This window comes from Pogonomyrmex barbatus, unplaced genomic scaffold (assembly GCF_055798465.1).
Source record: "Pogonomyrmex barbatus isolate J1 unplaced genomic scaffold, ASM5579846v1 scaffold20, whole genome shotgun sequence".
Lineage (NCBI taxonomy): Eukaryota > Metazoa > Arthropoda > Insecta > Hymenoptera > Formicidae > Pogonomyrmex > Pogonomyrmex barbatus.
The window spans coordinates 798,902-816,334 of NW_028297117.1; the positions used below are offsets into that span (position 1 = coordinate 798,902).

The 17,433-nt window shown below is 25.6% G+C and overlaps 4 protein-coding genes, 1 long non-coding RNA gene and 2 pseudogenes across 7 annotated transcripts in view; 6 read left to right on the forward strand and 1 right to left on the reverse strand.

Moving 5' to 3' along the window:
• LOC148936527 (uncharacterized) overlaps positions 1 to 1,295 on the forward strand; it is a 5,098-nt pseudogene extending 3,803 nt beyond the window's left edge.
• LOC112552243 (uncharacterized) overlaps positions 1 to 16,912 on the reverse strand; it is a 167,106-nt gene extending 150,194 nt beyond the window's left edge. For both annotated transcript variants that reach the window (XR_016139429.1, XR_016139428.1), the window contains exon 1: positions 16,005 to 16,912. This is a non-coding gene — a long non-coding RNA (uncharacterized LOC112552243). The remainder of the gene's footprint in view (positions 1 to 16,004) is intronic.
• alpha-Man-Ia (alpha-Mannosidase class I a) overlaps positions 1 to 17,433 on the forward strand; it is a 557,932-nt gene that overhangs the window by 445,523 nt on the left and 94,976 nt on the right. The window lies entirely within an intron of this gene.
• LOC105426926 (uncharacterized) lies at positions 1,242 to 4,588 on the forward strand. The gene is made up of 8 exons (XM_025218222.2): positions 1,242 to 1,449; positions 1,528 to 1,647; positions 1,977 to 2,094; positions 2,207 to 2,450; positions 2,520 to 2,636; positions 3,109 to 3,199; positions 3,318 to 3,463; positions 3,603 to 4,588. The coding sequence occupies exons 1-8, from the start codon at positions 1,306 to 1,308 to the stop codon at positions 3,829 to 3,831; spliced, it is 1,209 nt and encodes a 402-aa protein (XP_025074007.2). The 5' UTR covers positions 1,242 to 1,305; the 3' UTR covers positions 3,832 to 4,588.
• On the forward strand, positions 3,953 to 7,607 carry LOC112552613 (uncharacterized). The gene is made up of 10 exons (XM_089077903.1): positions 3,953 to 3,973; positions 4,588 to 4,842; positions 4,998 to 5,117; positions 5,185 to 5,320; positions 5,383 to 5,644; positions 6,103 to 6,219; positions 6,506 to 6,596; positions 6,702 to 6,844; positions 7,030 to 7,162; positions 7,260 to 7,607. Exons 1-10 carry the CDS (start codon positions 3,953 to 3,955, stop codon positions 7,317 to 7,319), a joined length of 1,338 nt encoding a protein of 445 aa, XP_088934029.1. The 3' UTR covers positions 7,320 to 7,607.
• On the forward strand, positions 7,779 to 11,706 carry LOC105426953 (odorant receptor 22c-like). Its single transcript, XM_011638413.3, has 9 exons — positions 7,779 to 8,659; positions 8,914 to 9,033; positions 9,299 to 9,416; positions 9,762 to 10,023; positions 10,150 to 10,266; positions 10,539 to 10,629; positions 10,754 to 10,896; positions 11,159 to 11,291; positions 11,368 to 11,706. The coding sequence occupies exons 1-9, from the start codon at positions 8,516 to 8,518 to the stop codon at positions 11,452 to 11,454; spliced, it is 1,215 nt and encodes a 404-aa protein (XP_011636715.3). The 5' UTR covers positions 7,779 to 8,515; the 3' UTR covers positions 11,455 to 11,706.
• LOC112552614 (uncharacterized) lies at positions 13,141 to 16,075 on the forward strand (annotated as a pseudogene).

Below are 17,433 nucleotides of genomic sequence, written 5' to 3' on the forward strand. Positions count from 1 at the left end.
CACGCACGCACGCACGCACGCACGCACGCACGCACGCACGCACGCACGCACGCACGCACGCACGCACGCACGCACGCACGCACGCACGCACGCACGCACGCACGCACGCACGCACGCACGCACGCACGCACGCACGCACGCACGCACGCACGCACGCACGCACGCACGCACGCACGCACGCACGCACGCACGCACGCACGCACGCACGCACGCACGCACGCACACAAACACACACACACACACACACAAATTAAATTTTAAAATATAAAATAAGAATAAAATAAGGTTAAAATTAAATAAAATTGCTCTAAGTTACATGTCTTTATGGTACAAAGCACCTACAACAGTGCAAAAATTGCTATTATTTATGATGCAAATGTGTTCGAAAGATGTTAAAATGTCGCTTGGCAGTATATACGTTGCAGTAATGGAAAGTTTTTCCTCGGTAGGTTAGCACAAACACAAAATGCGATATGCAAAGTGCTTTAATATTCATTTCATTAGATTATTTGTTATAGGTCACAAGTACAGCAATATCCTTCATGACGATACTTTACTCTTTACAATAGTTTTACAACTAATCTAATAGGTAGCGTAGCTGTTTGTAGTGATTCTTTCCATGAAGAGTATTTGTTGTATAGTGATTCTTTCCATTGGAGTAATTTTCCAAGTAAAGTAGAATAGAGAAAAAATACTGTTTAATAATATAAGTAATAGTAATAAAATAGCATCCCCTATTTATATATTTTATTAATAAATAACACCTTATTTCATTATGTATCGTTTGTATTTAATCAAAATATTTTACATATAAAACAGATTTTAATGAATTGTTTAAATTCATTTAATTGCTGAGCATAATTTGAATGTCACAATTTTCAAAATATTAATAATATGAAAAAACATATTACACCTGTTCAAACTTGAATGATCTATCATTGCTTACTAATATCTTACTACTTACTAATATCTTACTATCTTACTACTAATATCTTACTATCATTGCTTACTATGGTGCTAACTTAAAATGTATCTTATGAATTTTATTTTATTTCTTCTCAAAAATTGTTACGAGACATTGTACGTTTAGTTAATTCGAGCTTATTTTTTTTCTCGCGCGAATATCGAAAATTAGATAATCGATCAAGACTTTCCTATTCTACATGTAACTCCGGATAATTCCGCAATTATTATCAATATTCACGCTTTCAGTCACGCTATGATAATATCTAGCATTTCAGAGAGGGGAGAATAAAGTTTTCATTCTCTTATCGAGCGCACATATGGTTTGGTATTCATAGAAAGATGTTCGTGATTGAGAGTTGGTACTATAATCTTAATCGTATTCTTTTACTGATATGTGGTTTGTGGCCTTATGAAAAAACGAAATTTCGGTACGTACGAGCCGTATTCATATTAGGAATATTAATCGCCTACATGATTTATCAGGTATATGTTGATCTAATTAAAAAAATGTTTCAGAATTATATTCACATATTTTTTATATCTTTATATTATCACTTCTAGTTTAACATATTGTTTGCTTACGAGTATAATTTCAAATTAGCACTAAAGATCTGTTCGGACATTTTTCCAGCTATTCTGTGTACATTGCAATTTATCGCCTTTTTAATTAAACCGGGAGAAGTGAGTTATTTATTTCCAACTTAAGTTTATAAGAGCATCAGATACATACAAAGTTTATAAAAAATACATTATGTAAATCTAATAATAATATATTATTATAAGAAGCACATACATAACATTATATATATATATATATATATATATATATATATATATATATATATATAACTAACAATAAGTCTATGATCAGCTCTTGCTTTTTAATATGACTGTTTATATACTTAAAAAAAATCTTATCTTAAAATATATGATATTTTTCGTTTTACTTAAGAATATAATTTATATTTAATGATATATTAGTGAAGAAAATCATGTTTGCATGTGTTTAGGTAAGAGGACTACTAGATGATATTTGTAAAGAATGGAACGCATTAAAAGATTCTACTGAAATTGAAATAGCAAAAAAATATGGAAAGTTTACAAGGCGACTTACAGAAGTCTTACTTCGTAAGGAATTTCTTTAAAAAAAGTTTTGCTTAATATAGATAAATTCATAATCATATTATTTAATAAATCTGCTTTATACAAATGTCTTTTTGCAAATTCAGGCATTTTTCAGTGTGTGCCATATTAAGCTGGTTTCTTCTGGTCTTAATGAATCTTATTCCGATTTCCATTAATGACATTGTAGTATCCAATGAATCTCTCTTAAGATATGATAATATCTCAATACACCAATTTGATAGAGAAAGATATATTTTATTCTTTATAGTTATCTTCATTGGCGTTATTGTAATAACAACCACTACAACAATGGTCTTAGCTTATATGCGACATATTTGTGCAATGTTAAAAATTACCTGGTATTCGATGTTTATATCAATTGTTTACCAGAACGTGTTCTAATTGTGATGTAAAGTATACTTTTATAGCTATCGTATCGAACATTCATTGGATGAAAACCTCTTGCATATGTCTATTTCTCAAAAAAATCGCCTGATGTGTCAGAAATTAATTAGCGCCGTCAACATTCAACGAAGAGCGATGAAGTCAGTATATTAATTAATCTCTTCGTAAATACAGTATATGCGAGTTAGAATGAATATTCTGAAAACATAAACTTGGATTTATTGTATTGAAGTATCAATTATAGCATATTATATTTAAAAATCTAAATAGATTTATATATTATACTCCAGTATATTCAATCACATTAATATTTCCTTATTATTGTAATTATGTTATTTGAGAAGATAAATTCTTTTTTTTTTCCAAAAATCCCATTCGATTATTATTTCTAGTACTTGTAATTATTTGTATATTCTGTTATTCATAATATAATATTTATTAACATAATATTTATTTATATAATATTTATTTTTATAATAATGAATAATACAAGCAAGATAAATGCACATTTGCAATGTAAAATGTAGCCAACTATTCTTTTTTTTTTTTTACACAAATTATGATACTCGAATCGTTTATGAATGGATGGCGAATTTCTTTGCTTTTTTAAAGGTTCATGCAACGTGCCTTAGCCAGTTTTAAAGAATCTTACTTTTTTTTGATTGGGATAGGTGTAATTTCATTGGCCATTAATTTATTACATGTAAGTAACATATAAGTAACAATACAATGTCTATTCGCGTTTCATTATATTGATCACATTGGTTTCATAATTTTTATGCATTAATTAATTTTTAAAAGTTTTTACATATTAATTCCAGGCATTACAAGCTGCATTATTTCTAGATAATATAAATGAACTAGCAATATCTACATTTTATGTTATTCTTCATTTTCTTATTATTTTCATAGGGAATTATGGCGGACAAACTATTACGGATCATAGTGCTGATGTATTAAAAATGTTGTAAGTATACAAGAATTACAAAATTTTATGTAATCTGCGTAATTTTATCTGCATAATTAATTATTATCAACTAATTTAATAATAAGATATTTTAATTTCATGATAATGAATAGTTCATATTGCAAAAATAAATGTTTAGATATCATGTGCAATGGTATATGGCACCTGTACAAGTGCAAAAACTAATACTTTTCTTAATGCTAAGAAATACAAGATATTTTAGTTTGGTCATTGGAGGAATATATGTTGCTTCACTCGAAGGTTTTATTACGGTGAGAAAATTTATAATTAACAGTTGGTACAAATATTTAAATAATTATGTTAATGCGATCGTGTGTATTGCACATTTTACTTCAATAATTCTCTGATTAATTGATCTCTGTATACAATTATTTTACTTATGAAAATATATTTAATTCTATAAAGTATATATATAAATAAGATTATAAATGTGATAAAATATAAAAACTATAATTTCAGCTTACAAGTATGTCAGTATCTTACTTTATGGTAATTTATTCTACGCAATAAAAATTATGAAAAAATCAATACAATTATAACAAATTAGATGAGATTATTCTGTTATTATAATATTAATAACAAAGATGTAAACAAGCATTTTCATGTAAACGAAAGAGGAATCTATTTATAAAACATTTAGAAGTACGATAAGGCACATTTCGTAAAAAAATATATATCGTAATAAAATATATATAAGCAACTGAGACATAACATTATGTTATAATTCATTTGTTATAATAGGAATAGCTAGAGGAATAGCTATTTTACGAGTCAAAAAAATCGATTATTATATTTTACCAAATGTATTCGTGCATTCTTCATCTACTATTTCCAAACAATGCGTTACACAAGTATCAAATTTTTTACATTATAAAATAAAAAAAGATGTCTTTTATAGTATCTTGAATAATTATAAAATGAATTGTGATCGTGAGAAACTTTTGCGATATTCCGTATTAGTTGAAAGTGTAGTAAAATTACATGTAGTAAAATTACATGTCGGAATTGATCGCAATTGTCTATCGTACTAGAAACAGCTGTTTGTTCTTAAAGTTATTACGTTATTTATTCACATTGAGAATATATTCGAGGGTACATGATAGGGAAAATATAAAAATAAAATAATTGAAATACATAATACTGATATCATAGAAGAGGGAAAAATAATAATTTCCATAACTGTCTTGCATTCAAGTTTTGGTATTCGAAGAGAAATGATTAATCCTATGACTAAGTACTACGATGTAAATCGATTGCTTTTGTTAATCTGCGGTTTATGGCCTTATGAGAAATCAAAATTCAGATATATTCAAGCTATATTCTACATCACTATTATATTGTCATTTATAGTATTCCAGGTATGGTCACTTTACGAAATAGCATAAAAATTTCTAAATTTCTAATTTAGAAATGAAAATACATATATAAGTAAAAAATGGTAAAAGAAGCATCAATATATTAATAAACGCGAATAGGTATTAAATATTATAAAAATATAAAACTAATATTTCAGTTTATGACTCTTATCGACGCAGGTTGCTCTATAAACCTAATCACGAAACTATTATCGATCGTTCTTCCCATGTGTGTATGCCTCTTAAAATATGGCGCTTTCTTGTATAATAATCAAAAAGTAAGTCATTTTTTTTCTATATTATATTTATCACAAAATTAAGTAAAATACATATTTGCAATGACAGATGAAACATCTTATGGATCTAATATGGTATCATTGGAGTATAATTCAAGATAAACAAGAGGTTGCAATATTAAAAAAATATACTAAATTCTCGAGGCGATTTACACTTTTCATGTTACGTAAGGATGATATATCAAGTTTATCAAGTTTTGATGTAGTATTATATCAAAGAAATAATTATTCTTATAATTTTAATCAGACATTTTCTCTTTGAGCATATTTGTTATAATCATGGGCCATATGCTGCCAATGATACTCGATATAATAATACCGTTGAACTCATCTCGGCCACGACATTTTTATATGATAATGGAATATTTTATCGATCAAGAAAGATATTTTCTTTGGCTTTTATTGCATACTAGTATGACTTTATTAGTAGCCGCTTTAATGGTTTTATCTATTGGAACTATGCTTATGAGTTGCGTTTTTCATGCTTGCGCAATGTTTAAAATTGCTAGGTAATATTTTATTAGCGCGCGCGCACACCACACACACACACACACACACACACACACACACACACACACACACACACACACACACACACACACACACACATACACACACACACACACATCTAAATTTATATATTATGTATAGGATGTCCGTTAATAACCATACCACACCTTGTAGATAAGTAGAATTCATAGATTTAAATAAATTAATAATTCTTTAATTATTGCGAAAATCGTAAAATGTATAGGTATGTAATGTTACAGGACTTTTCGATTCAATAACTCGCTCTAGTTATTCACGAGAGGTAATACAGTTATTACCGGACATTTTGTATACATACATATAATTTTTAACATTTAATGTCTATAAAATTTAAATTATAAAAACAAAGATAATTTCTCAGTAAACATAATCTTTTTGAATATTTAAAAACTATCTAAGTATAATATTACATCTACAGTTATCGTATTAGAGATGCGATGACCGAGAATCCTGTAAAAGTATCGTCTTTTCAAAAGTATCACTTAATTCACAAAAAATTAACCAATGGAATACATATTCATTGGAAAGCTATGGAGTTAGTATTTTTTAACAATTTTATAGTATATATAATTAAATTTAAGAAAAAAATAAATATCGCATGCGCACGCGCGTGCGTGTGCGTGTGCGCACGTGTGTAATCACGAATGTATACAACATAATATTTAGTTATATTTTTGATTACATACACACACGCGCGCGCGCGCGCACACACACACACACACACACACTATCGCATTTTATATATATATATATATATATATATATATAGTATATATAATCAAAAACTTAATTAAATCATATATTATATTATTTTATTAAAGGTTTACTAATTTGATTATATGCGATTTTAAAATATCTTATTTCATATTACTTGCTACAGGAGTAACTTCATTAGCTCTTAATATATTTCAGGTGAGCACAGTTTTTGAAATATAATATTTAATCCATTTCTATAATTAATAAAAAAATTTTGATTATCTCTTTCTAAACATTCCTACACATCAGTCATAATTTTAGGTTTTCATCTCGTTATCCACAAGTAACGTGAATGAACTATTTACAACCTTTACATTCGTTCTCGCGCATTTCTGCTATTTGTATCTAGGAAATCATGCTGGACAGATAGTTACGGATCATCACGTCGATGTATTTAATGCTACGTAAATATTGCAAAAATATTTGCTATATGATGCATTTTAAAAAAAATATGCTGAAAATATGCTCACTTTTAAAAAATATATTCAAATATACGTTCAAAGATATTTAACAAATAAGATCTATATTAAAGTATGATATTTCTATAGATAAACATTTAATATATTTTACAATTAAAATTTTGATCTAGATGTCGTTCATACTGGTATACGGCGCCATTGCGTGCACAGAAATTATTATTGTTCATAATGCAGAGAACTTCAAAAAACTTTTCTTTCGTTTTTGGAGGAATATTTGTAGTTTCGCTCAAAGGTTTTTCTACGGTAATAAATAAACTTTACTAATCTAAATATATCAAAATCCTTTTAATAACTACATTTTAGGATTTATCTAACAATAAGACAAAATATAAATTTGCAGCTTGCAAGCATGTCAATATCTTATTTCACGGTGATCTATTCTATGATATATTCGAGATAATTATTTACAAGAAAATGTCTTTATCTGTAGAATATGTATGGTGCAAATTATTTAATATTGTTAGAAGAAATATTTTCGAGTTCCAGGTAATTTGATTATTGCTGATTATATTACGTGTAAGAATAATTTCTTTCTTGTCTTATATATTATTTAAAAAATAATATATTATTCTTTAACACATATTACACATATCAATTATAAGTTTCTAAATATAAAAGGATTTGTATATGTATACGTACTATATGATAATGTACATATTTTATTATATAATTTATAACACATAATATACACACAATTACGTGTGCTCTATATATATATATATATATATATATATATATATATATATATATATATTATATTCATTTAAATCTGTATTTATCTAGATCTTTTTGAAATCAACATTTTATTAAAAAGATTTATATGTTCATATAAATGAATTAATAATAGATGTGAATGTTATATGAAATATAAATTTTATAAATTAGCATTAAGAAAATAACAAAAATGAAACATAACAATTAACGAAACAATGCATATATTACTAAACATATGAGATTCCATGGAAAGATAATACCAGTATATATTTTATCTTTTTTTATATATGAGCAAGAAATATATAACGTCATTATACATTTTTAACATTTTTACAAGACGATTGATAAAAAAATCATTAAATAATCATCTCTGTATTTTGTTAATTAAAATTAATAGACACATTCACAGAATATAAAATGAATTGAAAATCTTTTGTTATGATATAAAATATTATAGCAAAAGTAATATGTATTATAATAAAGCAGTTTAAGTTATCTATAAAATTTCTTGTCTTTACAAGTTATCCGTAAAACTTCTTATCTTGATTAATACTAATGTACAAAGATATTTATTTCCGAGAAAAAAACTATAAGATAAAATGATCAATATTGATAACATTATCTTAATGGCTTTTCATTCTATAGTCAATTGAAAGAAAATCGAGAAAAATTAATCCTCTTTATTTATTTCTCTTTCTTTCATGCTTTATAAATTTCTTACATCTGCTATCTATGCCACGACAAACCATCACCCTACAAATTATGCTTGAGAAAAAATTCATGTGTGAATTTATGTCTGAATTCAATATAGGAGGGGGAAACTCAGTTCCGCGGTAATATTCGCGATGGTATTTGACATATACATTTTAACTTCCGTCAAAGATGAACTTCATTGGAAGGCGGTACTATAAGCTAAATAAATTTCTTCTGCTATGTCTCGGCTTGTGGCCTTATCAAACTTCAGTTTGGAAAAAAATTCAAATAATATTTTTCCAAACGTTATTCATATCCTTTTTAGTATGCCAGGTATCAAGAAAAGAGTGATTTTTCATTGCACTGTCTGTTTTACCTACAACAATAAAAATTATAGTGAATATAGAATATTAACCATTGTCTATAACATATTGTCTATGATTGTCTCTATAAAATTCTCTGTATAATAGATCTATATGATTGTCTCTATAAAATAGACAATATTTTCTATTAATTTTATTAATAAATTAATATTTATTCATATTTATTTTATACTATAATTTTCTATAAGTCTATATGGTTCTCAGTGCAACACATTTCTCATAAATCAGTACAGCATCGATCATATCGTCAGAATTTCTTTGTTCATTGTTATTAACTGTATTTATATTATAAAATATAACGCATGTCTTCTGCTCACCGATAATGTAAGTACTATTTATTGTTAAAATCTAAAATGTCATTTTTGTAAGATTTTTATTGTAATATTCTTTAATCATGTAATTTTTTTCTATTTCTTAATTCAAATAAGAAAATACTTCGTGTATTTTCATACTTTGTGTTTAATATTATATAACTATTTAATATTTTAAAAATCAATATGATTACATAATAATGAAAAATAACCCATAACGCAATATGCAATATGCAATAAAAAAAAATTTATAGATTATAAAATATTTGTTATCGTAGATCAAATATATTTTCGACAGAGTACAATATGATTGGAATATGCTAAAAGCACAGGCGGAATTGAAAATGATACAAAGATATGCAAACGATGCAAAATTATATACGGTTTGTTTTACAAGTAAGATAGAAAATCATATATCAATCGCATCAATCCATTTCTTTCTCTGACATGATGTTTTTACATGTACATTATGCCTTTTATTCATATTTTTATCTAATTAAAATTTATTACAAAAATTATATATTTATATAAATAATATTTATATTTATAATTTTTATAAAGTTTTATAAAAAATTTTATAAAGTTCCATAAGACACTTAATCAGATTAATATAAATATAATTGAATTGATTGAACGTGTTGTACAACTTCTTTTTTAACCAATATTTCTTTAATAGAATTTAAAAAATATGTATTGTTTTCCGTACTATGTTAAATACTTAACATAATTCGCATGCTTTAGTCCTGAGTCACTTGTGTTTATTGGGATTATTAATATTGTACTGTATACCATATGTATTCGATGTGACTATACCAATGAATGATTCGCAACCGCAAATAGTGCTAATTAGAGTAGAATATTTCATTGATAAAGAAAAATACTTTTTTGCTATTTTAACACATATTATTTTAACTCAATATGTTGGCTGTATCACAATAACGGCTATCGCAACAATACTCATTGCATATGTACTACACACATGTGCTATGTTTAGAATCGCCAGGTAAAAAAAAAAAACATTTTCTTAAATATAACATGCTGTATTAATTTATTTAAAAAAATTATCATAGAAACAAATTAATAGTACTATTTAATAGTACTATTGTTATCATTGGTACTATTTTCCTAGCTATCGAATAGAACACATATTTGACGAAAATATACAACAAATTCCGAAAAACATTAGAGAACATATTCTTTACGAGAAATTAATTCATGCTGTATACATTCATCGCAGAGCTGTGGAGTTAGTATTAATATGTATCATCTTTTTGCACTCAAAATCTATTTTGCTTGGGCAATCCGGCAAGCTAATATAATTGTTGTAATATATTATAAATATTAATTTGTGTCTATGTGTAATAGGATGCATAATTCGTCTTATAAATAAAGAATCTAAAGTTGATAAACTTCTTTTTTTCTCTTAATTAGATATAAACCCTCGCAAAAAAGGCTGAGTGCAAAAGTTTAAATATCATTGCGATGAATTAATAATAACTATACATTTTGTTATTGAAGTTTAGTCGATATCATGACGAATAGTTTTGCAACATTATATTTCGTGTTATTAGGATTTGGAATAGCTTCGACGAGTCTCAGTTTTGTTAATGTAAGCAATTAATACAAAAAGAATACGATATCGTTTAAAAATACGATATTCGAGAAAAATTAATTATTATAACAATATATAAATTCAGTTACACAAAATATATAATTAATAATGTTCAATTTAGCTTTTTAATACGATAGTATCTTTACATGAATTGGAATTAATACTATCCATCGGCATTGTAGTACTACATTTATATTATATATTTCTGGGAAATTATGTTGGACAGAACATCATAGACAATAGCATTAGCATTTGCGAAGCAACGTTAGTATTAAATACAGTTTCTAATATTTTTGATACATAATTTTGATGACCCTAATGTTCATTGCAATCCGCATATAAATAGTGTATTAATAAATATAATTTTTTATTCCATTAAATAATAATTTAGAAATTTAAAACTAGAAAGAAATCAAGATATTTATTTGAATATGTAATAATTGAATTTATTGAAATATTAATAAATATATATTAATTGTTATATACATAACAATTATATACATAACAATACTCTACGTATTAACAGTTACAATATGCAATGGTACGCTGCGCCATTATGGATGCAAAAGTTGATGTTGTTCATAATGCAAAGAAGTAACAAAAAGAGTGCTTTAACAGCTGGAGGTTTATTTGATGCATCGTTAGAAGGTTTTGCTACGGTAAGAAATTATAAATAAATTTTTTTATTCTTTTTTAATCAGTTGTATGAAGAAAAAAATTAAATATTTATTACAGCTCATGAGTATGTCTATATCTTACGTTATGCTCCTTCAATCCATGGAGACACACAAGAAAAACGAAGATGATAATAGTCACATTTAAAGAATTCAATTTGCAATTATAGAATGTATTCAGTAGATACCATATATCTATTTTTTTGCATATTTATTAATAAAATTATTTTTAATCACAAAACAAATTTTTCATTTTTATATCACTTTTTGAAATTATTACGATTATGCACTATTTATATATTAAGACTTATTTCTTTCTTTATCTCGCTTTTTTGTTAAGTAAACAATCATTTATACAGCTATGATTGTACGATGATATAACAACTCCTAATTAAACTTATAAATAAATTACAGTATAGTTAAATAAATAATATATCTTTTTAAAAAATTATAATATAATAATATACCTTTCATAAAATATATCGTAATATTAATTAAATACTTCTTCCTAATATATATATATATATTTTAGCATAAATATCTAAATTCATTATGATTTGTTTTATAATATTTTTCCAATAATATATTGAAATACTATAAATATATAACACGTAAAACTTACTTTCGTCTTTTCAAGCAATAGTTGAGTGAAAATAAAGACTCACTAACTGTGGATTTCAAAACAATGATAATCAGGCTTGTGCAAGCGCTTTATGAATAATAAAACAGTAATGAATATTTTCTTTTCCGCTACATACTTTGCACAATTTACCCATATTATTATGTATATTCCTTTTTTTTATTTCACGCAATCTCTTAAATATAAACTTAAAATTTACACTAGAAAATTATGAAAATGACGATAATCAATAATGAATACTGATGGAAAAATAGAGTTCTTCACCACAAAAATAGACTTCTTCACCACAAAAAATATAGTGAAATCCTTGAAGCCAAATGAACTTTGACGGTCAGCGTTATTATAAAGTTAATCGATTCTTTTTAAAAATGATGGGATTATGGCCTTACAACAATTCTATATAGACATATATTTACAGAGTATTTACAATTTTGGTCCTTGCCTCTTCTTGTATTACTCAGATAATTTTCTTCATAAATCAATTTAATATAAAATTAATACTATTTGTGTTTGTGTGTACATGTGTGCGCGGGCACATACATATGCAAGAATTCATATATACATGCACTGATAATTATTATATTTAAATTATATTTTCTGTTTTAATGCTCATTGTTACATTTAGTTGGATTAATTTTTTTATTGTTCTATAAACTATTTCCATAAATATTATTAAAATTAATTTTAAAATTGATATTTATAAAGATAGAACTACAATAGTGATTTGATTTTTTTCTTTGAAAGATTATTAACAGTAAAGTTTTTTCTGCAGCTTGCGAAATTGCAAAGTACAGTCCATGATCTCGATCGTCTTCTATATAATCTAACATATGCTGTCCCTTTTCATATTTATCTCTTAAGATTTCTTAGCTATTATTAACATTGACAGAGTAAGTATATGAAAAAATTTCAAATTATCCAATCTGCTTAATTATAAAAAGAGATCAAAATTAAAATATAATATCGTTTATTATTAATCATATATTGTCAGGTAAAAGAAATGATGGATAGAATACAGCATAATTGGAATACATTAAAGGATGAAAAAGAATACGAAATTGTACGGTATTATACCATAATCGGAATGCGATACACAATAGTTTTTTTTGGTAAAATGCCATAGATTATAAATATAAAAATAACGGAAACCGTTAATCTATTATTCCGAATCCTGGTACATAATGATGTGATATTATTTCAGCTGCAAGTTTTCCACTTTTGCTTTGCTTTATTTTGGGCTTTTATTTGCCAGGCTTTCTCGATTTCGTTCATCCCTTAAATGAATTTCGTTCTAGAAGATTATCCATTTTAGCGGAATATTACATTCTCGATGAACAAAAACATTTTTATCCTATTTAGATGCACCAGTCATTATTAGCTCTACTAGGCGTGACTACAATACTTGCGACCGAAACTTTAAATCTGATATATGTTCATCATGCTTGCGGATTATTCGAAGTAACTAGGTGAGACATATGATTGCAAACTTTTAAATATGACAATGCAAATATTTCCGAATATACAAATGTACAAAATATTATATATTATATAAATTGATTTTATAGATCGTATTTAATCACATAATTAGTTATTTAACAATAATTACTATTGTTGCAAAGCACATGCTATGACAAGTTATAAAAATAAGTTATAAAAAAGAAAAACATGAAAATCTTTTATATTTAAAAATATATATTATAATATATTATAATATAATTGTATGCAATTGAATTGATTTTGATCACTATCTTACTTATACATAAATAAATCCATATTTTTAGTTATCACTTAAACATGCTTTTGATGACGAAATGTTTTCGATAGCTAATGAAAGATATACCATAATTCACGCCAAAATTATACAAGCTATAAGTATATCCACATAAGAACTATCGAGTGAGTATACCAATCATGAAACGCAAGATCTTAATTTTTTTATGGGAAAATTTTTTGCACTTATTTTCAGTGCAAAAAGGATATTAGGAGAGGATTAATATATTACTCTCACTATTCATAACTAATACATATAATACATAACTAATACATATAATTTTTCATTATTGAAGATCTTTAGATTATCTAGTATCCACATTTATCTTGACCTATTTATGTTCCTACTTGGAGTAATCGCAATAACTATTAATATGTTCCGTGTGAGTTATTTTTTCAATAAACAGTCTTATTCTACATGTTATGTTTCATTTGTTTTCTTTATCTACAAAATATTGTTTTACTAATTGTAAAAAGTTATATTTGCTTAACTTTAAAATATATAAATATCAATATCTTTTAGCTAATTGAAGCTATCTTGGCGATGAATGATTTTGAAGAATTATTGGCAGCTTTGGAGTCTTTATTGGAGGCCAATATGATTTCTTATTTTTTGCCAATTATTTTGGACAGAAAGTAACGGATCATAGTATTCTTGTGTTTGATAAGGCGTAAGTTTTTAGATTAAATTCATGTCACATTATTTGCATATTATACATATTGTTTTATATTTAATAAGAATTTTAATAAAAGGGGAAAAAAATAGGAAACTCTCATATGTAATTATATAGATACGATGTAGCTTGGTACGCAGCGCCTGTACGCATTCAGAAACTTCTCACATTTATATTGCAAAGAGCAATAAAGGGTTACGTGTTAGGTATTGGTGACGTAATTATGGCATCGTTGGAAGATTTTGCATAGATAATAATATATTTCTACAAATTCAAATGCCTAATTAAGAAACATTAATGAATATAACGCAATTATAATAGCGTTAATGAGAATAATATAACTATACAAAAATGGAATAAACAGATAAAAGTAGTTTCGAAATCATTTAAAGTCACATACAATATACATATACAATTTTAATATTATCCATAATCATTTCTTTTAGGTGGTGAGCATTATGCTATCTTATCTCACTGTAATATATTCCGTACGTTAACATCAAAATAAACAGCAAATCTAATTTTAATGATTAGTATAATAAAAAAACTATATTATTAGTATTTATGAAACACTTTATTAATGTAGAATAAAATAGGTTTATCACGAATCTTAATAAGCAAGATTTCAGAACAGTATTATATTTTATTATATATTTTTACCCTTCTGTACAAACTCTATACTCTTCTATATATATACTCCAATTGTGTGTACGCTAAAGGTATTCCCCATCCCTTTTTTATAATATAATACATTTATATATAGCATCTATGTCAAAATATCTTCTCATTCATACACTTTTAGCTAATAATTATTTTAGCTAATAATGATTATTTTAAGAGGACAGAAGGAAAATTGAAATATATAATTAAATAAGTGAAAAAAAGCCATTATATATAGTTACTAAATAATGGAATAGTTTTTATCATTGATTTACTGGAAATTCTATTATCACAATCTATTATCACAAAATTCGATCTTTTCATTTTTTATTATTCTTTGGATTTAAGATAACAAAATAATAAAATGCTTTTCATAGCATTGATTTTTTATATTGTTATTTATATTCAAATAAAATTACATTTTAAAAGTAAAACATATAACTATATTTTTTCTATAATATTTATTAAAATTGGAATGAATCACATATATTTTATAAATAAAATATCTATATAAATGCTCATTATAATATTACGTTAACATAATTACCATTATTATAAAAATCTCTCTTTATAAAAATATTCTTATTTGTTTCTTTGCTTTTAACAAAATAATTCTAATAAATATAAAATATTTTTCTAAGATATTTTATACATAATACATAATTTATAAATTTCTAGAAATTTTTACAAAATTATTCACGAATATAATATTAGTAATATATTATATTTTTATTATATTTTTAATATATAAAAATTTTAGAAAATTTTGAGATTTTTATATCAATTTTATATATTACAATAAATAAGTATTGGTTGCAAAGGTATCAACTTTGACATCTCAACAATTATGTTAAAGATCCTCAAAGAGATAAGAAAAAGTAATTTTATTCATAGAAAAGTTTGGATATAGAGAAGAATTCTTATTTAAATGCTGCATATTACTTGCATGTTTACCTTAATATATAGCTCTTCTTCTATTTGTTTATATTAAAGATCAGTTAAATCGCCAAATATTTCTAAAATACACTCTGTTAATGTATGTGCACAAATTATGAAAAAATTTATTAAAAATTAAAAATCACATCAGAGTTCACTAACACATTTCACTGCATTTCACGGATGGGCAGAAATTTATCCGTTCACAAAAGACGATAAATGAAGAAATATACACGCGCGAAGCTCTTCGCATGACGGCTCATGCTGCATTGAGGGAAATGTCGCATATGAAGAATATTGCTCCCTATTGCGCCCGCGCTGTGTCGCGAGGCCTGGTGTCGACTCTGCGCAATATCCCACTAGTGACCCGCTGGAATATTATAGCCGACTTTTACGCAGCATGCAATATTTTTATTAGCCTCCCGCGCAAAAATTTTGTCATTATATATTGCAACATGTGATGTTAAAAACATTCAATGATATTTTCTCATTTAAAACCCATGATGTTGATTTTTATTCAATGTGTTTATTTAACAAATGTTAAAAAGAACAAAAAAAGTCGCTGTACTATCATGGAATAGAATTAGAACAGATTTAAATGTTTTTGACATTTACAGTTATATATTCACTTGCTTCAACTACATATGTCAAATACTAAAATATATATATCAATACTGTGTTTTGAATATAAATTATATCGCGAATGCTTACTAAAAAGTCAAAATAAAGATAAGCAAAATAGAAATGATAAATTATGTATTTGAATAATAAAGTCTTAAATTTTAATAGTCTAAATTAATAAATTTTATCCGCATAATCATCCAACAAATAAATACCTAAAGAAAAAGATATCGTCGAACATAAGTTTTATAACTGCCGGTATTTAATATCATTATTTAAAAATAAAAAATAATTATATCGACAGACTACAGAATAAAAAGTTTACATTATTAGATAATTATCAAATACTTACTTCGAATAATAAATTACATTACTTATATACATTTGAAAAATTATACTTTAAACTGTAGATTAAATACTGTAATGTTTAAACTGTAAAATAAACACATTTCGACTACAAACACATAAGCTCTGTTTTTTTTATCTGAAAAAGATATATATATATATATAGTACACATATATAAATATATGTAGAATATATAAAAATGTATATGGAATAAATACATTTTAAGAAGTTTATTCCAAATATATTCGATGTTTCTTAAATATTTTTAAATAATAAGCTGACAAAATATGTTTGCTTCAACGTAACAGATGACATCTCGATAAGTAATAAAAAGGAATGTATAAACGATCTGGTATAAGAAAATAACCCTTTCAAAGAAAGGCATTTACATCGTAAATTGCATATATTACTAATTTTTTCCTACATGTCATTTTTACACGGCCGTGTGAATAGATGTGATAATTCTAATATGCAGATAAT